We start from the raw sequence: 22,076 nt of genomic DNA, 5'->3' as shown, positions 1-22,076 counted from the left end.
TTTGCTACTAAAAGGCACCAAAATCTCCTGCTCTCTTGGCAGAGGACAGGGCTAAGAGGAGCGGCCTACATTGACCCAGGCCAGCCTGGGTTCAAAAGGACCCAGGAAACCATCAAGGATGTCTACATGTTCCAGATCGGAAAAACACGGGGAGAACCAAGTGGTTACCAGGCTCAGGGGACAAATCACTCCCCCTGTTTTGTTTTCTGACCTCAGCAGAATTTTCTGGTAAGTGAGATGGGATATTAACAGACCACGCTGTACTGCCTGTGACTCAGTACATCGGTGTGAGGAGACAATACCCATGTTTACCATAAGCTGCCCTCAGCTGTATTTGTCAGCGTGAATGTCTGACTGAGAGTCTCAGGACTTTCTGCAGACACATCCTCCGGCCAGTACCCTAGAAAAAAGTCACAGCACCAGATCCTCAATCAAGGGTGTGTTGATGTTTTTTCACAGAACGATGCAAAGAATGAAAAAATATATATGTATATTTATAAATCCCAGGATGAAAAAGCGGAGCCATACACGTTGAAGACACAGGTGAATATGTCAAGATCCAGGGATAACTCTGGATGACATCGGGCCCTGAGGCTCACCTGATACAGCACTTTTCTAAAATATATCACTAAAGAGCTTTTTAAAACTACCCTGACACTTTAGGGTGTATCCTTTGGTTGGAATTGTTTTGCTCTGTGTCTCGCAATGTTTGTGTGAAACACAGTAATAAAGCATAAGCATAAAACACCTGGGTTTTAAAGTTGTTTTAATTCAATTAAAAGAGTACATCATAAAAATATTTTGTCTCGTTGAAAACCAAATAATTCAGATTTTTTTATAAATTAAATTTACAAGAATTTTACAACAAGCAAACATAAATAGCCTTCTGGTGACGAGCAGAAACAAGAGCAGAAATGATTCATTATAAAAACTAAAGAGGAAAAGGATACAACGACAAACAAACAATGGCCTTTTATATTTTCACACCAACATGATGAAAGAACACTGGAGAGAGTGAGCTGCAAGACCACATAGTTTCAACTATCAATAACTATCACAGGTAATGTAAATATTATACTCTTGTATTGCTTGTTTGTGACCCATGCCTCACTATGTTCCATAGTGGTGAAAGCAGTAGTACATTTGTTTTGCACACCTAAGAAAAGTTCATGACATTCTGGTCAATTACAGACTTTTGTGAAAAACAGCATCTACAAAAAGGGATTTTAATATATGAGATCAGGTTAAGTATGAATTTCGATATTGTGAAGTGCTTAAAACGTACATTTCTATTTCGAGACTTGATTTTTCATTATTGCTCCAGTGTTGATTCAGATCAGCAGTGCCCTCCTTATTCCATTCAAAAAGGACACCCACACTCACCCTGTATGCGAATAGGTAAAAATCATATTTACTGTACTTGGGACAGTGCGTGCTCTGATTGTTAACAGTGACAATGTGCCTGTTTCCCAGCAGTGATTTGCAATGTTGCTGTTTTAGACCACATTGTTGTCCAGCCACCCTCTTATCTCATTCCCGTTCCTCCTGATCCATTCGATGTTGTTCCTCACTTTTTCCAGTGCCTGCTGCCTGGGCATCTCCCCTGCACCAGCATTCGGTGTTAGACTGAAGAAATGCTCCATCTACAAGAGCAGCATGGAAACATGTGTAATAAGACACGTCAACAAAAACAGACGACCCTCTACTTGCTTTGACTGGCTAAACACTCTGGCTAAACACTCTGTCCAAAACCTCATAGGGTTTCTTTGAAAAGCACTGTATAATAAAAGTACGATTTCATAATTTCAAAATGTCTATTGCAACATCTGAATCAACCCCTCTGAATCATAACCCCCTTCCCCACATGCACGAGTAAGTACAGTCATTTTCTCCAAATCATGACTGAGATCACGTCTGGCAGAACAGCACAAAAAATGTTCTGCTAGGTAATAAGTGTTTTTATCCAAAGAGACTTACAACTGAAGAACAACCTTAAGGCTTACAGTGGAGACCATGAAGTAAGTACCAAATGCACAAGTCCATGTAATAAAATACAGAGAAAGTACACAGTCAGTAAAAGATTGATATGTCAAGGTGTTAGAAATGGTGAGCATGGAAGTCCCTGCTCTGACAGTATTTTGGAGAAACACAAATAGGAACAGTCTGTACTGTAAATGCCTGGGAGGACGGCACTGCCAGACAATGTTCTGAAAGGGCATAATGCTCTCTGGTTCTTTAAGGACTGTGTGGCTTGTATAAACAGCCCTTGTACATCATACTATTGCAGTGCTCGTTAGTATATACCTTGACCCTTGAATTCTCCTCAAATTCCACAAAACATATGTAGAATGGCTGCAAGGTTCAACTTTTGTTCCAATGTTTTACGCCTAAATTTCCTTGTAGATCTGAGGTTTGACAATTGTTCGAAGCCTCAATTCCAGATGGAGACAGAGCAGTGTGACATCCTGATAATTAAAGTGTACCGTCCTGTTAAGCTTTTGTGTTCAATAACCTGCAGTCTGACGCCCATGTAGCATTGGTTTTCATGTTAGGTCAATCAGCAGTTTATATTTTTGTAGTTATATGATTTTCGGTTTGAAATCATTGTGTGAAAATAGTTCACCAGAGTGTAAATGAAATTACGAAAAACACCACACCACACAGTAATGTTGTTACATGTACGAATACAAATTTACCCAGATGCACAAGTATATCGAGTAAAGGTGCAACAGCAAAGGTACATTTGTGATTTAGGAATTGATACCGGGTCATTAACATCAACAATTTTATTAAAAAACATATATTTTTCTAACCCCGTAATCCAAACCGACCACTGCCAGTATCATCCATTACTTTTGAGGCCCACTGAGGGATCATGGTATAATATCTGTATTTATTGAGGACTTTTCTAGTCTTGATTAGCACCAGCAGTACTTTACAGTACAGTGTTTTGCCATTCATCCATTCACACAGTGCAGTTATGTGCAGCGCGCTCTCTGTCAAACTGAACTTGCCAGCAGTGATCTTTAGAGACTGAGATCGAACTGCCGACCTTCTGGTTCAAGGACGACCCGCTGAGCCGCAGCTGGCCCAGCCACACCCATCTCAGAAGAATTTTTTTTAGTGGAATTCTTCTTGGAAAAATAAATATAATAACTATATAAGGTAGTGGAAGAAAAGGACAAAACGTAGTTAGTACGGTCAGTGCTAACCTTCCACAGCTGCAGCTCTGTGTTGTAGTTGCTGCTGATTTGACTGAGTAGACGACCAAAGTTCCTGTCGTTGATGGTGTACCTGGCAGGAGGAAAACGAGTCGTTATCATGACCAGCACAGTGTGCATGCTTTTCTTCTTCTTTTTACCACTCTACTCTTACCAAGTCACAAAGATAATTCAATTGTAAAAAAAGGTAATGTCTGCAATGTTAGATACAGTTAGATGGCCTTCATTTGTCAAACACTATGGTAAAATAGCAAACCCTTGACAATACTGGATACGTTTTAATATCGGATGATTCCCAGTGTTTCCTAAGCAGAAATAGACCTTTTGCTGTGTGTGTGATGGGCCTTGGAACGTGTGACTTGGTAAGAGTGTTTTTAGGATCAAAATTACCAGCCGTGATCATGTGATCTACTGTAACATGCCGGTTGGATTTAGTTCAGTGTAGCACAAGTCAAAGCTAACACTGTGTCAGGATACTTATTAGTACACTGCATTGTTGTACATGGTTTTCTGTGTGATTGTGAACTTCACAAAAACAATAACACCAAAATGTGAATGTAAAAGTCACTTGTCTAAATATTTGAAAATGAACACATGTGTTTTTTTAATCTGGAAAACAACATGCAAGAGCAATTTTCTTTTCTCTCACTGTGAAAAATGCAACATTGCCAAGACAGTGAGTTGAGAGAGATTCTCAGCTTCAAGCATGTTCTTGATGACATCAAATGTGACTTTTTCTATCAGATGAGTACACTATGTGTGCCATCATTGAATAATGCAAACTAAGTGTGTTTGTTTTGTTCTGGTGTCATCAAGGCGCCAAACATTTACTAATGCAGCCTAAAGATTATGTATAATTTTGAGGTGCATTTAAACGTCTGTCGCTGTGAGCAGTTGTTCCCTCGTTGGCACTGACCTGTTGACCAGATAGTTCCAGTTCAGCGTGGTCCAGTCCCAGGCCATACTCTCTCCCAGTGGGTTAAAAGACACATATCGCACCACGGTGAAAAGATCCTGACTCCTTATCACATTCTCATCCTTAGTGGCCTCCAGGAGCCTGTGGGGCAGAAGAACAGTTTTATCTCCATAAACAGTTTTTACTCTTCATAATAATTTTAAAGCAGTATTCTATGACGAATAAGCAGACTAAAACAAAATGTGGTGTTACAATGCTTGGGAGGATCCTGCACCAGAGATGTTGTGACCCCCATTATCCCTGAAGGTTGTTGAAGCAAACAGAGGCTATTGATTTGAACAATATCCCAAAGACTTGCACAGGTCAGTGTTTCCTGTGGTGCTGTAAACTGAGCTGCTGAAACCGATGCTGTTGCTAATCTATCATAATCACCTCAGGGGTCACATTGGTTCAGTTCATATTTAAAAATCAAAATGGGCTGGTTGAACACGTGTTTGCCGGGAGATGCTTCACACTGTTGTGTTCTGAAGTGTGGTAACTGAGATTTTGTTGCACATCACTGTTTCCACTATAATATAAAATCTGTGGCTGAAATGATGCAAAAGAACTGGGTGATCAGGTCAGCCAAGTGAAGATGAGATGTTTTGATTACTTGTAAAGAAGTTTCACGTTGTCCACAGACGACAGTCCATACAGCAGCTTGTCCTTCTCTTGAGCCAAAGGTGTATCTTTGTATCTCTGGAACATCGTGTTCCACTTGTCTTCTGTACCCGAGTTCTTCATTCCATATCGATAGACCAGCAGCCTCAGGTTCACTGCTACGCTGCTGCAGGTAAAAATGTCAAGAAATTTCCCGGCCTGTTAAAAACTTGATTCTACAAAAAGAGCTGTATCTAAGTAATATTTCTCTTCACAACCAACTAAGTGGGTGCTTAGGACCACCAGAAAACTATGCAAGTAATGCAGTCTGTGGGTGGGAGGTCAGCCCACCTCCCTCAGTTAGAGAGCTATTTGCACTCAAAGCAGGCCACCAAAAATTTGGAGGGCCTGCCTGACAACCACAAGATAATGTTAAGCAGTGTCAAATTGACCACGGCAAAACATTGTTTTTGTTTTGTATAAAATACATTTTATAAAAAAAAATGTATGAGACAATCTGAGAGTGTCAACAAAACGAACCGAGCTTTGTGCCCTGCCTTTGTCTTGTTTAAATGTTTACATGTGGCTCCGTGTGCGTATAATAATAATACAACAAATACAGGAGGAAAAAGCTGAAAACTATATCAGAAAACAATAGTTCCTAAAAATCTGTCTTGATGTCTTCATGTAGTTCTGACATCAATTGTTATGTAAATAAATAATACTACAGTAATGTAGTATTGTGATGTACTACAGTACATTGAACTTGATGGTCTGTTACTTGAGAATACAGTGGAAATCACTTTTAAGACTGACACTGACAGAAATATATATAAATTACTGAAATGAAATGAATGAGTTATACCTGAGTCTTCCATCAATCCAGAGGTCAAAAATACTGGAGGCTTCATTCAGAGCATCCTGATCCCCCATCTGACAAGCAATACTGAGCACGGTCTCCCTCAATAACCTGCCAATCACGTACAAGCCATTTGACATTGGGTGATAAACATCTGCATGGGTTAGCATAAAATAACATATTTTATCCCAATAGTGTTGCTGTTATCATGATCATAGACTGACTGTGAATAACACCAGGGAAAGACCTGAGGTATTTACTTGATTGGGGATATTTACAGTAAGTCTTGTTAAGTTTGCACTGCTCCCAGTGTACCTCTCTGTCTGAGTTCCTACATCGTTCCATCCAAGTCGTTGGGAGATCGCTCTGACATGATTTCCAAAGAGTTTCTAAAGAGAAGAAACAAGGATGTGATTACACCAATAACTCCTCACTCCTTGTCCTGTTCCCAGTACTGAGGCTGGTACTATCGTATAATGAAACCATCAAAGTCTCAAGGAAACAGCTTGACAATGTAGGTTGATCTGATCTGATGAGAGGATTAATACAAAGTATGACTCTTGAAAAAAAATAAACACCTATAAAACGGACTGCTAACGACTGTTTACTAAAAAGAATCATACACTGTAAAAGAAGTTGGATGACACGTTCCTTCAACGGAACCAAAAAAGGATTGAAATATTCCGGCTACGGATATAGCCATCTTGCACTAGTGACATAATTTGGATTCAGTCTGTGTAGTAGTGAACTTGAAAGCATTGGCTCGACCGATCAAGAGTGTCAGCTGTCAATCATGATGTCTCAGGCATCAAACAACTAGTTTAAACTGATTAAACTAAACTTTTCAGGAACATGAAGAATTGAACATACATCAGTTTGACGTGACCTCGCTAAAACTACAGAAAAGACCTTTGAGAGAAATGGGCACTTTTTAGTTTGTAGTATGTCCCACCCACTAACATAAGGGAGGCAGGGTTAATGACCTGTTCTTCCGTCAGCCACCAGGGGGCAATTGATGTGTGTATACACTCCTGATCAAAATCTTAAAACCAGTTTAAAAAATTGCATGAATTTGCATTTTGCACTGTTGAATCTTAGGAAGGTTCCAAGTAGAGTTTCAAAATGCAAAAAGAAGAAATGGGAACAAGAGCCCAAAAGTTGTGAGCAGGCAATTTATTGAAAAAAACAATTTAACTGAAGTAGGCTGTTCATCAGCTGATCAAAAGTTTAAGACCACAGCTAAAAAAATTAAAATAAAACTCCTAAAACAGAAATTAAAGTGTCAAAAACTGACTCAGTAATGAGTAGCTCCACCATTATTGTTGATCACTTCAAAAATTCGTTTTGGCATGCTTGATGCAAGTGTTTCCAAAAGGCTAGTGCGAATGTTGCGCCAAGTGGGGAAGATGGCTTCACGAAGGGCATCCACTGTCTGGAACTGAAGTCCATTTTTGTAAACTTCCCTTGCCATCCATCCCCAAATGTTCTCAATTGGATTAAGATCAGGGGAACACGGAGGATGGTCCAAAAGAGTGATGTTATTCTACTGGAAAAAAGTCTTGGTCAGACGGGCATTGTGAATTGGAGCGTTGTCCTGCTGAAAAACCCAGTCGTTACCACACAGATGAGGGCCCTCAATCATGAGGGATGCCCGCTGCAACATCTCCACATAGCCAGCTGTTGTTTGACGCCCCTGCACAACCTGGAGCTCCATTGTTCTGTTGGGACATGGTTTTGAAGCCCTTCCTTCGCAGATGCCGTCTGATGGTTATTGGGCTGCAGTCAGCACCAGTAATGGCCTTAATTTGGGACGAGGATCGTCCCGTGTCTTGACGGACAGCCATTCGGATCCTCCGGCTCAGTGCCGTTGAGATTTTTTTTGGGTCTACCACTTGATTTTTTTTGTTCCATAACCCTGAGGATCTTTTAAGAAATGCAAAGTGACTGTCTTACTGCGTCCAACCTCAGCAGCGATGGCACGTTGTGAGAAGCCTTGTTTATGCAGTTCAACAATCCTACCACGTTCAAAGATGGTGAGGTTTTTTGCCTTTGCCATCAAGAGATCCTCACAGTGTGATTACTTGACAGGAAATGACATGGAATCCAAATATTTGCACAGATTTTGGCTTTTAAAGGCTGTGGGCTTAAACTTTTGATCAGCTGATGAACAGCCTATTTGAGTTAAATTGTTGTTTTCAATAAATTGCCTGCTCACAACTTTTTTAACTGGTCTTAAGATTTTGATCAGGAGTGTAAAACTAAAAGAAAAAAAACAAATGTACATTTTTAAGTCCCCAGATGCAACTGCAGAACCTTGGGGTGCTTTTTCTTTTTAAACCTAGCCAAACAGCTCCCCTGCCCACACTCTTCAAGGAAATCTCCTCGCCCTTCAAGCTCTACCAAACTCCTCGTAGCGACGCAATGTCCTGCAGGAAAACTTCAACCAGCATCTGAGCACACGGCTCGACAGAATCGCGAATGCAGAACTTTACGACCACAAAGCCAGGAGACGTCACAGAACGGCAAACTGAACAGCAACTTCTTTTCCTCTTTCCCTCGGACTGGTAACATAATCTGGGCTTAATAATTATACATGCTAAGCAAGACTGTTTACTCAATTCTGTGTGTTTACAAGTTTGATATATGCTGTTATGTTGTAGGTATAAGTTAAATGAAGGTTAATGCTAGTTAGGCTCGCCACAGGCTTTGTCCCTGCCTATCATTATCTGATTAACCTACACACAGACACGCATAGTCTCACCTAGTTAAACCTTCCCCCGTGAAGCGACCTCAGAAGGGGGGGGGGGGGGGGGCTCTTATCTTAGGGACCATTCTTTAAAGCATGCTAATTTACATTCACACACACACTCACACACCTCCTAGTTAGTTAGCTTGATTGTTTAGTAACTTGTGTTTTTATACTTTATTATGTTAATAATAAATGTTCTTCTTTCACAAATGTTCTGTCATTAATATTGCATAAGTGAATTTTGCCAACCGTTACACTGTTAAGAACTCCATAACCTTCATTGTTCATTATATAATCTTTAATGGTAAAATAATGAGATTTCTAATTGAACTAGATCTAAATGAGACTGATCTTAATCAATTGGCTATCTTCTCCCTTCTATGAAGGGTGGTGCCCCGCGAGAACTTTAACCAATTAAAGTTATTATTTAATATTCATATTTTAAATATTAATGTTTTACATTTTATTTTGATAACCAAATTTATTGAGTGCCTAAAGGCACACCATTCTATGGTAACTCTTTTTAAGCACTATTGCACAACAGTTCCATTGAAGGAAAAAGCACCCCAGATCATCCCTTGCAAAGTCTAAACGGGCAATTTTGTGGCGTTGAAGGAGACGTGGGCTTTGAAGAAGTTTCTTGTTTTTGAAGCCCTTCCTTCGCAGATGCCGTCTGATGGTTATTGGGCTGCAGTCAGCACCAGTAATGGCCTTAATTTGGGACGAGGATCGTCCCGTGTCTTGACGGACAGCCATTCGGATCCTCCGGCTCAGTGCCGTTGAGATTTTTTTTGGGTCTACCACTTGATTTTTTTTGTTCCATAACCCTGAGGATCTTTTAAGAAATGCAAAGTGACTGTCTTACTGCGTCCAACCTCAGCAGCGATGGCACGTTGTGAGAAGCCTTGTTTATGCAGTTCAACAATCCTACCACGTTCAAAGACGGTGAGGTTTTTTGCCTTTGCCATCAAGAGATCCTCACAGTGTGATTACTTGACAGGAAATGACATGGAATCCAAATATTTGCACAGATTTTGGCTTTTAAAGGCTGTGGGCTTAAACTTTTGATCAGCTGATGAACAGCCTATTTGAGTTAAATTGTTGTTTTCAATAAATTGCCTGCTCACAACTTTTTTAACTGGTCTTAAGATTTTGATCAGGAGTGTACTTCTTTGTTGGGAATGTGTCAGCTACAGGAAGGATTTGCAGCTTGCTTACCTGGAACTTTTTATAGAGAGCAGCATCGGCTACCAGCATGTCCCTCACATAGGCGATGGAGGAGGCCACGCGGTCCCACACTATGTAATCAGTCTCGTTTGTCAGGTACATGGTCAGATTGAAGGCATTGCCGTAGTCTATAATGTCTGCCCTAAACAATGAAATGAAAACAGTGTTTACAGTATGTACATGACTGGTAACTCAAATGTGTGGTTCGGGGAATTCTCACCGGGCAATTGCAAAGACATCATCAATGTAGCTCGTACGATCAGCTGCATCAAACTCCTGTTAAACACAGTAAAGTCAGTCTAATGAAGATTAACACATACAGTTGGATGAGGATATGATGATGATGATGATGATGATGATGATGATGATGATGATGATGATGATATGAAACCAAACTGTATCAGTTATTTTAGATTTTTACATGGATTCATCATATTTCTATATCTCTACCGAATGTGAAGAAGGTAGTATGCAAGGAAAAAAAAAAAAAAACATGTAAGTTCTGTATGAAGAGGACTTATTTGCAGTAAATACTATGCCTACAGAGTATAATAAATATTATGTTCATTGTAATCTAAATGTACAGATAGAGTAATAATTCTTCCAGAATTAGATTTTATTTTGATTGAAATACCTTATGGTTGTTTTTAAGTTGTTCGCTGATCATGCTCCACAAGTGGACGTCATGGTTGACTCTGTAGAATCCAATGTGATCATTGTTCACCTTAAGCAGACCATCGACTGAGGGCATGTAGTTACTTATGACGTGCTCTGAAAATCAACAGTCATAATAATGTTATTGTTAATACAAATAATGATAATAATAATGATGCTATTGATTGTAAGAGCTGATTATTTTAGTTTGGATATCTTGTGACCTTTACCATTGCTGCTCTTGTCAAACATTGTCAACATATTCTTGTCACTTTTCACAGAGTGCCATTTCACTGGGATAGTCCACTTGTACCTGTAACAAAGACACATTTTTTGTGTGGTGACATAACAAACCTTATGGCGTAATTCTAAATCATTTTAGGACATTGTTACAAATACATTTTCATTTGATTGTTTAAAGCTTCACTCATTATCTTCTATTTTCTCTGCTATGGAAATAGATTTGGCACATAAGCATTTAAATACTACTTCTACTGGGGTCACCAGCTAGTTATTAATACTGGATTTATACTTGTGGTATCTACATGTGTAGGCTGTAAGGTTATACTGTAGTAAATGTGTTACTCCTCCACAAAAATGTCATACTTTGAGGCTGTGGTGTCCACACAGATACCACATGGGGGCTGCAACAACTGACTGGCTGCTTGTGCTTTACCCTTCATCTTTCTGATTTCTATGGAGCTTGTTGACAATGAAGGCATATACATGCTGCTCTCTATAAAAAGTTCCAGGTTAGCAACATTGTCACTGCTCTTCCTCATGTGCGACACGTGAGGTGTTGCAGAGGTGAACAGTTTTGGTGTAGGCATCTTAAGCATCTCTATCCTCTTTGCGTCACTTACTCCAGCGGTGAAGGGGGCTGGCTGGGATCAGCCTTAGGATCCAGGAGGAAACGCTTCTGGCTCAGTTTGGTATTTGCTTCTGTGACAGTCAGATCCAGCACAGGATAACCCATCTGATTGGTCCATGTGTCCATGACCTCTGCAACTGGCAATTTACTCACCTGCATAAATAACTTGTATTGGTTAATGTTCTGAAGCCAAAGTTTTGGAATATCCGCATTGTTTATTTCTTTCTGAGAGAGAGATGTTTAGATAGATATCAATTCCACATCTGTATGCATATAAATTAGTACCTAGCATTAATACGAAGGTCGCCGGTTCGAATCCCACTCTATCCCATCTGCATGCCTAAGTATCCTTGGCAAGATACTGAACCCCTAGATGGCCCCTCATAAAAAATGATGAGTGTTCTAAAAATGTAAGTCGCTTTGGATAAAAGCGTCAGCTAAATGACATGTAATGTAATGTAATGTAATACTGGAAACAGTGGGAAAAAACTAGACTGGCTCTGTGCAATGTCAACAAAGCACTTGTTTTAATTTCACACACACACACACACTCACACACACACATATATACATATATATTTATATATATCTACAAACATGAAAATTTGTGGTTTTATAATGGTGATGTGCTGCAACCATTTTCTTGTTGAATAAATTCCAGGCACAGTAACTGTATGGATCTTTCTAGCAATGAAAGACTAAGAGTCTATAGGTCTCTGGGTATAGACGTATAAAGCTAGGGGTATTTATGAACGTTGGACAGAGTCAGGCTGTTTCCTGCTTCAATGTTCTTATTCTTGACTACAGCTTGGTCCCTAACAAGCAGACATGAGACTTGATATCCATTTTCTCACCCACCTTCCTGACAAGCAGAAAAACATTCTTTCTTGGTAATTATACTTTTGTACTGAAAATTATTAGGAAAAACGCGGGACATACATTGGCGAGAGACGCCCAGAAGTTGGCTGTTTTGGCGTTCTTGAAGTGGTAGTCTTTCAAATATTTCTGGTGAAAGAAGAAAACAAACAAACAAACAAACAAAAACAGGCTTTTACCACTCAGCTACTGGAGCACTTGAAGCGCACTAGGTGTCATCATTAATGAATTTTTGGTCATAATTGTCAATGATTTGTCATGAAGCTGCAAGAGTGTCTGACTTACTCGACAGCCATCTCTGAAAAGATCTTTACCCATCCAGTCCTCCAGCATCCGGAGGATGGACGCTCCCTAGAATAGGTTAGATAATTCCATTATAAAGACTTTTCTCTTATTGCATGATACACAATGCATTAAGTCTGTATCTGGTTGGTAACGGTTTCAAGGAATCAGGGTTTTATTTGTTCAAATCTTACATATCAGGAAAAAAACTGCAGTATAGAAAGTTTTTGGCCTTGAATCCTAAAGTGCATCAAAACTAACAAAGCTCCTCATAATAAACAAAGAAGAAACATTTTATCACATGCAAAAGCCTTATTCAACAACACAAAATAGTTATAATAATAATAATGATTAAAAATCTAAAGGAATTCAGACTTTAATCATAAGAAACTGCATATAACATAATACCAAAACAACATAATTGAAAAAATGTACAATTCCTTATTGTAGCTGATTTTAAATGCTGCTGTGGAAAACAGGGTTTAATGGACATTTACATCTCAACTGTGTGAGGTTTCTCAGGAGTCGTACCTTGCTGTATGAGATGCCATCAAACACGGAGGTGATCTCTGCTGGGGTCGACACGTCCACAATGATTGGATGGGAGGAGAGGAGGGCGTCGTCCACCATCACAGGAAGCACATCCCCGATGATCATAATGTCTCGCTGTAAAAAACAGGAAGACACAAGGTATGTGTCAGAGTACAGACATTCTGTCTCACATGTCCACTGTCAGTGTGAGTCTGGTGCAACCTACCATGCCCCAGGAAGGTTCAGCTTTTTCCACACCGATGTACTCAAAGAAACTGGCAAAGCCCTCATTGAGCCAGAGGTCGTCCCACCAGTCCATGGTCACAATGTTCCCAAACCACTGGAAAAGACAACTAACGTGAGCATTGTGCTTTCAAACAAAGGACACTTCAAATGGAATTCGTAGGAGGAGGATGAACAGGTTCCATTCTTGGCAGCTTTCAAACTGGGTTATGGTCTTTCAATGGAAAACAGTTGCAGATCACTCTTAGCTTCATTGTCGGTTGTTGGCCTTGTAAGGTTGCTTGTAGCAAGACACATAACAACAACAATGTCAAATCCAGGATGACAGTAGTTACATTGTTACTGAGGTGTCTGTTGTTACCACAGGAACCTGTGCAAATAAGATTATCATCTGATCACAAACAACAGTGTGGAGAGTCTGGCCTTGCAATCCGATCTGATGAACAAATCTGATTTGTCTGAACTCTGAGCAAAGCCGAAGCTCCATATGGGAATTGTTTCCCCCTCCCCCATGTTGTGTGACGCTTCAGTGGTTCTCACACCATTACATGTGATGCAGAGAAATGATTTTTTAAAGATGATAAAATCTCATTTTCATAATGACCTCAATAATACACAATGTTTAACAAGCTTTGCATGCTAGAGCAAAAACAATAAGACTATACAACAGACATAGTCAGGTAGTATTGAATGTCTCCATGCAGCTATATGCAATCTAACACTAACTGATACTTCAAATGCAAATTAAATAATCTTTTCTCCATTTGCATGTGTTTTTTCAGTTTGCACATTTGTTGTTAAGTGTGTTGAACCCTCAGGGCCACTGAACTCACTGGTATAACTTTGAACAGTAAAACGTTATTGACTGCCTCAAGGTGTCTTATCTCCCATCACAATAGCTGACATCCTGGAAAGACATGTTCCCAGATCATGCATCATAAAAAACCGTTTGAACAATAACTCGAGAAACATTTTGAACTTTTACAGATCTGAACTGTGAACCCATATAACCACTTGGTGCAAAATAAAGATAAAAGCCTTTGTAGAACTGTCAGTGAGCTTACTGGATGTATTTGGTTTCATCACATGTGGCTTAATTGCTGCACTGAAACTAAAATAAAGCTGATAACAATATGCTGTGTGTTGGAAACAGTTTCTGCTGATGTCAGTTGACTGTTTTGTACTTTCGTAAGGCAATCTGTTTCAATCATCATTGTGGTCTTTAGTGTTAAGTGTGTGCTGACGGACCAAATACCCTCAATGTAATTATTACATTTCTGGCCTTTTATTCTCTACCTATTCTCACAGCCCTGTAGATGCTACTCTACTAGAGTAATAACCCTCTGCTCTGAAATAAATTCAAGTAGAGTTTATTGGGATAAAATGAAAATTAAAGGGACAGTTCTTGAGAAAATGCACATTTCAGATATAGTGTCCTGAATGCACAACATTGCACAATAATAAGGTTCTGACAAACACTTGTGCCACATGGTTCCATTGCACAAATAAAATAAGCAAAGTAATAATTCATATTTCTGATTCTGTCACTGGGTACATAAAAAACGGACCATAATTTAAATATTTGCACGGTCATGAAAATATCCTAGATACAAGTGAGTCGACAGTTGTACCTGGTGAACCAGCTCGTGGGCAATAACACTGGCCACTCGCTGCTTGTTGTCGGAGGAAGACTGCTTCTCATCGTACAGCAGGTTTGTCTCCCTGTAGGTGATGAGGCCCCAGTTCTCCATGGCACCGGTGCCAAAGTCAGGGATCGCTATCTTATCTGGAATGAGACAGCTTAGGGATGACATTGAGGCACGCTCTTATCGTATATTTTATGGCGTTACTGCATTATCAACTCTGGTGAGACATTGATATAATTACTGACTCAGATTGTATCTTGATTAATTAATTACATTATCACCATCAAAGTCGGCAGGGGCATTCTTCATTCCCAGAAATATGTTGCTGATATTTCCTTTAGATAAGAATTCCTCACAACAAATTACCCTCTGGTACACAAAGAGGAATCATATCTGCACAGTAGATTCTGATCACAGGGAGGTGTGGGGATTCATATAATGTGAGGTGATATGACTTTATAGGTACACTTTACTGGATACCAATTCCCACTCTACTAGGGTGTTTTTGTCTAAACCTCTGCTCATACTCAAATGAGGCATCTGTTTTCAGTGGAAATAACGTTATTGCCACATGCTTCTTTTTGCTGCGTGGTGTTTTTTCTTCAGCTAGGACTGTTAACACTGTCATTATCATGGGATGTCAAATATTAGCTTCTCTGCTTTGAGTAACACGCTGTGGACTGCAGACAAATTCACATACAGTAACTAAGGCCTTTTCAAACATTGTTACCTCAGCCAACCATGACTCTGAGGCACAGTTCACTGCACTGTAAAGTCAGGCAAGTTGATTTTACTTTTTTTTTAAATGTGCCTTAAAAAAATGTCTTAACTAGAATCATTTATCTTTAGTTATGTGAGGTGATATGACTTTATAGTACACTTGAGTAGTTATACAACACTGTACTGGATACCAATTTCCACTCTACTAACCTTAATGGCCCCTTTTATTCTGATTCAAAAACTATTCAACATTCAGAGTTCTTTCTAAACCTCTCCTCATACTCAAATGAGTCATCTGTTTTCAGTGGAAATAACGTTATTGCCACATGCTTCTTTTTGCTGCGTGGTGTTTTTTCTTCAGCTAGGACAGTTAACCCTGATATTGGTGATATTAACTACCTTGTTTCTGTCTGGTTTTCAATTTTTTTGTTTCACTGCTTGTTGTTAAGCACTTTGTACCATTTTTAAAAGAAAACTTTATTGTTATTATTATTATCAATATTATTATCAATATTATTATTATTATTATTTCTAAGTATTAGTTATTTTAGTAATACACCTAAGATTGTAAATATGATTTACCTATGTATTAAAATAGTTTTGTTTACTCAGTGGAATTTAGCAAACACATTTTCTGAGATAAATTATAATGTCCTTGTTGACTGTTTTTTGTTCACTTTTGTTGTTTTGCCTTATCGTGAAAATCACTAGCTCCCATCACTGTCCACAGTACTGATTATAACATTTCTCTGTGTGCTGATAATTGTCTCTACCACACCTTTACAAAAAAAAAAATTCCTAGTTTATATGTACAGTGGATAAAGTGATCTTCGTTATTTGTTCATTACGTTATAGATCGTTTTTATACATCTAATGTGTTGAAACACATATTTGTATACACATGTAAGTGAATGACAGACTATTAATTATTTCATATTCTTTTATAAGCTGATCTGGACAGATCTCTAAAATGAATACAATTTGGGGCTATTTTATTACCACAGTTGGGACAGGGATATGAATAATAATGTGACAACATACCTAGTTTTGGGATGGAGTATGACATGTTGAAGTAATCCTCAAAGAAATCAAAGATGACCTTGGTCGTGTTGGCTGCGTACTCTGCAGTTCCCAACTGAGTTGGCTGAGCGTAGATTCGCAGCTGCAAAGGCAGAGGAACAGCAAACACAGAATGTATCTGAATGTATACGTCAACAGTATACATCACAATTAGCAATGGCACTGATGATAAACTCACAGGAATTCCTCGGGCAGAGGTTCGTTCCACGTGGCCAAACTGGTGCACTGCGAAACATACCAAGTAGGTACTCATGGGGACGGACTTCTGGAAGGAAGTCTTCAATTTATTGCGAGCCAGTTGTTGAGGGGGGCTCTGGAGAGGCAGGGAAAAAAAGGCTAATGGGTTTATGTGGATGTCACTCAGTCTGTAGAGCTGGGTGGATCCCCTGGCCCCAAAATACAGGCACATGATTGATTCCTCTGCTGTTGGTATTCAAAGTGTTTACTCTGAACTCTGCCTTCCTCAACCATGGGAAAGTTTGAGAAATCATACTCATTCCAGCTACTGCATCTATTCTGAGTTCAGCAGGATTCTTAACAGGCCTCCTGGTAAAGTGATGCTGTATGTACCAGTTGGTCCGACCAGAAATAGTAAGGATTTCTCTTATGGCCACCGCTAAAAGTCTTCAGAGGAATTATGAAGCCCAGTCAATAAAGTCAAATGTCAATAAAACATGTTGAGCAAAGATTCAGGGTTGTCAGATATTTCCTTCGCAAGTTTAATAATCAAGACCTGTGATGCAGTGAAGATCTTTTATATTGATTAAACAGGCTCACTGAGAAAGCAGGTGCACAGACAAACTGAAAGTACAAACTCAAACAACACCAGAAAAAGGAAATAAGCAGGAACAGAAGGTAACAGGAGGGAACAGACGTCAAGCATGAGGAAAAACCAATAGCAGCATGAAGCAGAATCAGAGAGAGGAAAAGAAGCACAGAGAATGTGAAAAGAGAACAAGGAGTGATGGAGCACACGCAGGAAATGCAACAGGGAGGCAGGCGGAACTGGACACAAATGAAACACACAAATCAAGTAAAAAAAACAGAAACAATTAGAGTTCCTCCACACATCATAACACATTTCACAATCCTGACAAATGTCTACAAACCATAATCTAATTAGAGTCAAATTTATAAAACTGAAACATGGTTAATTGTTATGTTACATATTATTACACTATCATATTTTCAAACAATATGTTTCACTTTTACAGGAAAAGGGGATTTCGGGATGAGGACTAACTTGCTGTAGAGCTCCAGCCTCATTGTCGATTTCAGCAGTCAAACCGGTGAAACTACACAGCGGAAGAATTTATCTATGTGTTCAATGAGAGACAACCCTCCAGTTCCAGAGCCCTGGTTCTTAATGTGACCGTAACAAAGTGAGTAGAAGAACTGATGGTATGATGTGGACATTTGAGTCCTCACTCCTACCTGCAGCGGCATGTTTGACAGAGCTTCATAGTTTGTATCATGAATGATGGAGATGCTGTATGTGGCCTTCTTGTTGGGTTCATCGAAGCAGGGAAATGACTTGCGGGCATCTGTCGGCTCATGATCAGTCGCAGCAATCTTTCTGGTGATAAAGAGATAGAGACCAAATGATTACAGGAAGTGACTGTGATCAGCTGTTTTACATCTCACCCTTGAAACTGGTGAGGGCCAACACTTTACAACAAAGTAAAATATCTCGGATGCAAAGTTTGTCATCAGTGACTGAGACCAACTCTGTTTAATTCCCAAGCCTGATCTCACAGGGAGACTTCTTTCTCAACCTTGCAAATCAGCTTCTGCTCAAACTCAACAAGAAGTTTGTAGACTAGTGCTCTAAAGGTGGACCCCTTTCCTTTTTTGCACTGTATAGGAGCGGCCCCCATCAATTTGTTGGAAGTAATTAAGTAACTTTTACTTAAAGTACATTTTAAATTAACAACTTTTTACTTTTAATTGAGTAGATCTTTAGATGGGTACTTTTACTTGTACTTAAGTCAAATTTCATCAAAGTAAAGGTACTTCTACTTGAGTACAATATTTCAGTACTTTTTACACCTCTGCTCAATACACACTAAAATAATAAAAGAGCAAATCCCAGGGACTATCTGCCTCAGACCTGTACAAAGTTGAACGAAGTTATTGAACACAATCACTATCTCTTCTAACGTCATTAAGGTTGACCAATCTTTTGCTCAGTTCAAGGGCTCTGGAAAACCACTCTGGAGGCCAACTCAAAGCCCATATCACAAGTTAATCATCAAGTGTGACATATACCAAGGAGATGCTCTGTCCCTTGTGTAATTACCTGGCCAACAAAGGAGATAGAGGCGACTGATATCAGGAAAAAGATGCTCCTGACTGTGCATGGAGGGTTTCACCCCAAGTCCAGCACCCTGAGGCTGTACACTGAGAGAAAGGAGGGAGGCAGAGGACAAGTAAGCGTCAAAGCCACTATCCAGCAGAAACCCAATGATGATCAGGAGGAGGACGATGAAGAAGAACCATCATGGAATGACAAGCCCATGCATGGCATATACCACTGACCAATAGATGTGGCTGATATCAAGAGATCCGACCAGTGGATGGAAAAGGCTGGTCTGACAGACAGCACAGAGGCACTAATCATTGCAGCACAAGAACAAGCCCTAAGCTCAAGATACATCAAGGCTAGGGTCTACCACAGCAGACAAGGCCCAAGGTGCAGGCTGAGCAAAGATGCCCCAGAAACAGACCAGCAGTTAGTAGCAGGGTGTCAGATGCAGCCTGGGACAGGGCACACTGAAAGGCATAACCAAGTGGTGGGGATAGTGTACAGGAACATCTGCGCCGAGTATGGATTAGTGGTGCCAAAGTCCTGATGGATGAGAACATGAGAGCTAAGATCCTGTGGGACTTCAGATTCCAGACTACCGAACAGCTGTTGGCTAACCAACCGGACATAGTGGTTGAGGACAAAGAAAAGAATGCTTGAGGTGGCAATCCCAGCGAATAGTAACATGAGAAAGGAGCATGAGAAGATTCAGAAGTACCACGGGTTGAAGGAACAGCTAAAACAGATGAAGGTGAAATGAAATGTGATCCCTGTGATAGCAGGGATGTCCCAAAACATGAAACATAAACATTTATAAAATTCTATACTTCTTTAATGAATGCTTTTGATTTTATTATCTTAACAAATTATAACTTGCTACTGAAGCAAATTTTTATATCTGAATCTTATTTTATTCTACTGCTATTGTTGAATAGTTGACAAGCTTTGCTCAAGATCCTTGGATTGGTCCGACAGACCAAACCATCCAGTATTTTCTCACTGCAGACAAATCAAATATAAACTCATACCATCTCTTTCAGTCATGCCAAATTTTGGTCCTTTGGTTCTAGATCACGGTCAGAGAAACCTTAAAACCTGATATTTTAGTTTAAACCAAACTGAAAAGGACCAGACAAAGCCCCTCAAGATTTAAAACGTACCTGCTTCTACTTGGGTAGATATAACAAATTTGTATGCCTGTCATTCTTCCCAGCCAGCATTCTGGTGACTGCATACATACATAAATCATTTACAGACATGACCTCCAGAGGATGTCGGAACTGACTTTATATCTGGGGACTAGCTGGAGAAATTCCTGGGCTCTAACTCAGACATTTGCATTTACACATACAGCCCTCCCGGGTATGTCTGGAGTATCAGTACACAATCTTGAAGCAGCTAGTGACATGTTTGCAGTTACAGAGAAACGTAATCCCCATCCTCTCCTTAACACTTTGTTTATATTATTTATGACTGTTTAAATCTTGCTATCTTACTTGGTTTTCCCCTCCTCGGTGTAGATGACCCTGTAAAATCCCACCACAGAGCCATTAAGCCAGCCCTGGAAGTCCAGACTCAGCACGTACACCTCTCCTGCGGCAGTGACTGGCAGCTCCTCTGCGACCTCCACCACCACATACTGCTGCGGATTGTATTCAAAACAGCTTTTCACTGGCAGCTCTGTCTGCACCCCCTGGCTGTTCAGCATCTTCAGTTTAGGCATGGCACTGACGAACGTCTCTCTGATGTGGAGCCACAGGTGGCGGGTGGGCTTTGTGACTTCTACATGGATGTCCACAGTGCCCATGTAGGTGTCCTCTTCCATGTTCGGCTCCATGGTCAGGTCGTAGTGGACCGGGCTCACGTAGTTAGGGAGGCGGAAATTCCTCCAGTCCCCAGTGGCGTCCATGGAAGGTTGGCAAGGCCCTCTCGCAGGAGGCAAAGGGATTGTAGGCCCTGCTGTGGGGCCTGGCGTGGAGGGGGTGGAGGTGGGGTTGGTGGTCGTAGCTGACCTGGAGAGGCCCACCCCAAGGCCCACCGCCAGAGAGGACGCCACCACCGTCACACATATAATGATAGCATGCTTACCACGGATGCAGTAACGCTTCTGTTGCTTCTCATAGTCCATGCTCTCAACCATCGAAACTTCTAAAACCTAAAAACTTCCCTGTGCTAAAACACCCCTTTGCTCATGTGGAGAGGTGTAAAGCTGAACTGAAGTCACAGCTGTAGGCTCCTACTGCATCTACTAGGTGAGCTGTTCCAAAGCCGGCCTCTGTGGTGCCTAAGGGGTGGAGAGAGGAAAGAGCAGGAGAAGTGAGGAGAGGGAATCTGTCAGACAGTGTGGAGAATCTCACATGGAGCGAGAGATTTATTCTGTCCTCTGTGCTGTTAACACGCCTCCTCCTGTTAAACATCGACAAATCTGTCTGTAAATCAACAGCTTAACTTTCTGTCTGTCTTTGGACATGCATGTGGACAGAAAGTCGGGGGTCTATTGCATTTGCTTTTTGGTCAACAAAATTCTGATTGCAACGAGAAGTGTGAACGGCAACGCAACACAATGGCTGGATTGTGTTGCACCACATCAGCAGGATTAACCGTGCAGAAAGGTTTCCCCTCGTTTCAGTATCAGCAGGGCCTGAAATCAGTGGTGTGCCATCAGTGTATGCAAAGCAAGTCGTCCTCAACCTGTTAAAGTTAAGATAGTGGACTAAATGAGATGATGCCTCTGTAGAAGTGGTATCTGTCCTGACATCTGATCTCAGAATTGCACACTGCATCATAAAGGATTTGATGGTGCCTGTTTGCATACATCTTGTAGTAGTATACTGCCCTCTTATGGTGGCAGCCACTAGACACAGCTGGACGCTAGCCTGACAAGCAGCCACTAGTCCTCATCATTACAGAGGTGTGACCGTGTACAGTTGACAAAGACTGGGGTTTGTCTAGAGGAAGAAAGAGCAGCTCAATTTGGGCTTTTTTGCATTGAGGATAATATGGGGGACCTCAAGTGAAAGGAGGAATTCAATCTAAAATAAAATTACAAAAGAGATATTAATCCATCAATAAAGTTAAAATTACAAAACACAAAGCCAATAAAACGTTCTCAGCATCAACATAAGTTAAAAATCTATTCAAGAATTGATAAATGAATAATGGAAGTTGTCCTTGTAGCCTCTCCACATTATTCAATGTATTAAAAATGATAGAGAATCCTAAAAGCTTCCTCAATGAGCAGCACTTTGGTGACTGTG

General features: G+C 40.3%; 1 protein-coding gene across 1 annotated transcript; it reads right to left on the bottom strand.

Annotated features, from left to right (window-relative positions):
* Positions 1-749: 749 nt before the first annotated feature.
* On the bottom strand, positions 750-21,149 carry enpep (glutamyl aminopeptidase). The gene is made up of 20 exons (XM_062397280.1): positions 20,316-21,149; positions 17,949-18,090; positions 16,693-16,827; positions 16,476-16,596; positions 14,700-14,854; positions 13,052-13,165; positions 12,826-12,960; positions 12,298-12,363; positions 12,076-12,141; positions 11,129-11,289; positions 10,496-10,578; positions 10,246-10,382; positions 9,832-9,887; positions 9,603-9,753; positions 5,951-6,024; positions 5,642-5,746; positions 4,790-4,963; positions 4,138-4,278; positions 3,213-3,294; positions 750-1,643 (listed from the first exon to the last, which is right to left on the bottom strand). Exons 1-20 carry the CDS (start codon positions 20,957-20,959, stop codon positions 1,497-1,499), a joined length of 2,889 nt encoding a protein of 962 aa, XP_062253264.1. The 5' UTR covers positions 20,960-21,149; the 3' UTR covers positions 750-1,496.
* Between the last annotated feature and the right edge of the window lie 927 nt (positions 21,150-22,076).

The sequence above is a fragment of the Platichthys flesus genome, chromosome 10 (assembly GCF_949316205.1).
Source record: "Platichthys flesus chromosome 10, fPlaFle2.1, whole genome shotgun sequence".
NCBI classification, from domain to species: Eukaryota; Metazoa; Chordata; class Actinopteri; order Pleuronectiformes; family Pleuronectidae; genus Platichthys; species Platichthys flesus.
The sequence above is the reverse complement of the archived record's forward strand: the minus strand, read 5'-3'. Positions and strand labels throughout refer to the sequence as shown.

Coding starts and splice junctions, on each gene's coding strand:
- enpep (XM_062397280.1), bottom strand. CDS start 20,959: ATGGTTGAGAGCATGGACTATGAGAAGCAACAGAAGCGTTACTGCATC. Junction 4,964..5,641: donor TGGATTGATGGAAGACTCAG/GTATAACTCATT, acceptor TTTTACCTGCAG/CAGCGTAGCAGTGAACCTGA. Junction 3,295..4,137: donor TGGAACTATCTGGTCAACAG/GTCAGTGCCAAC, acceptor TCCTCCTGCCAG/GTACACCATCAACGACAGGA.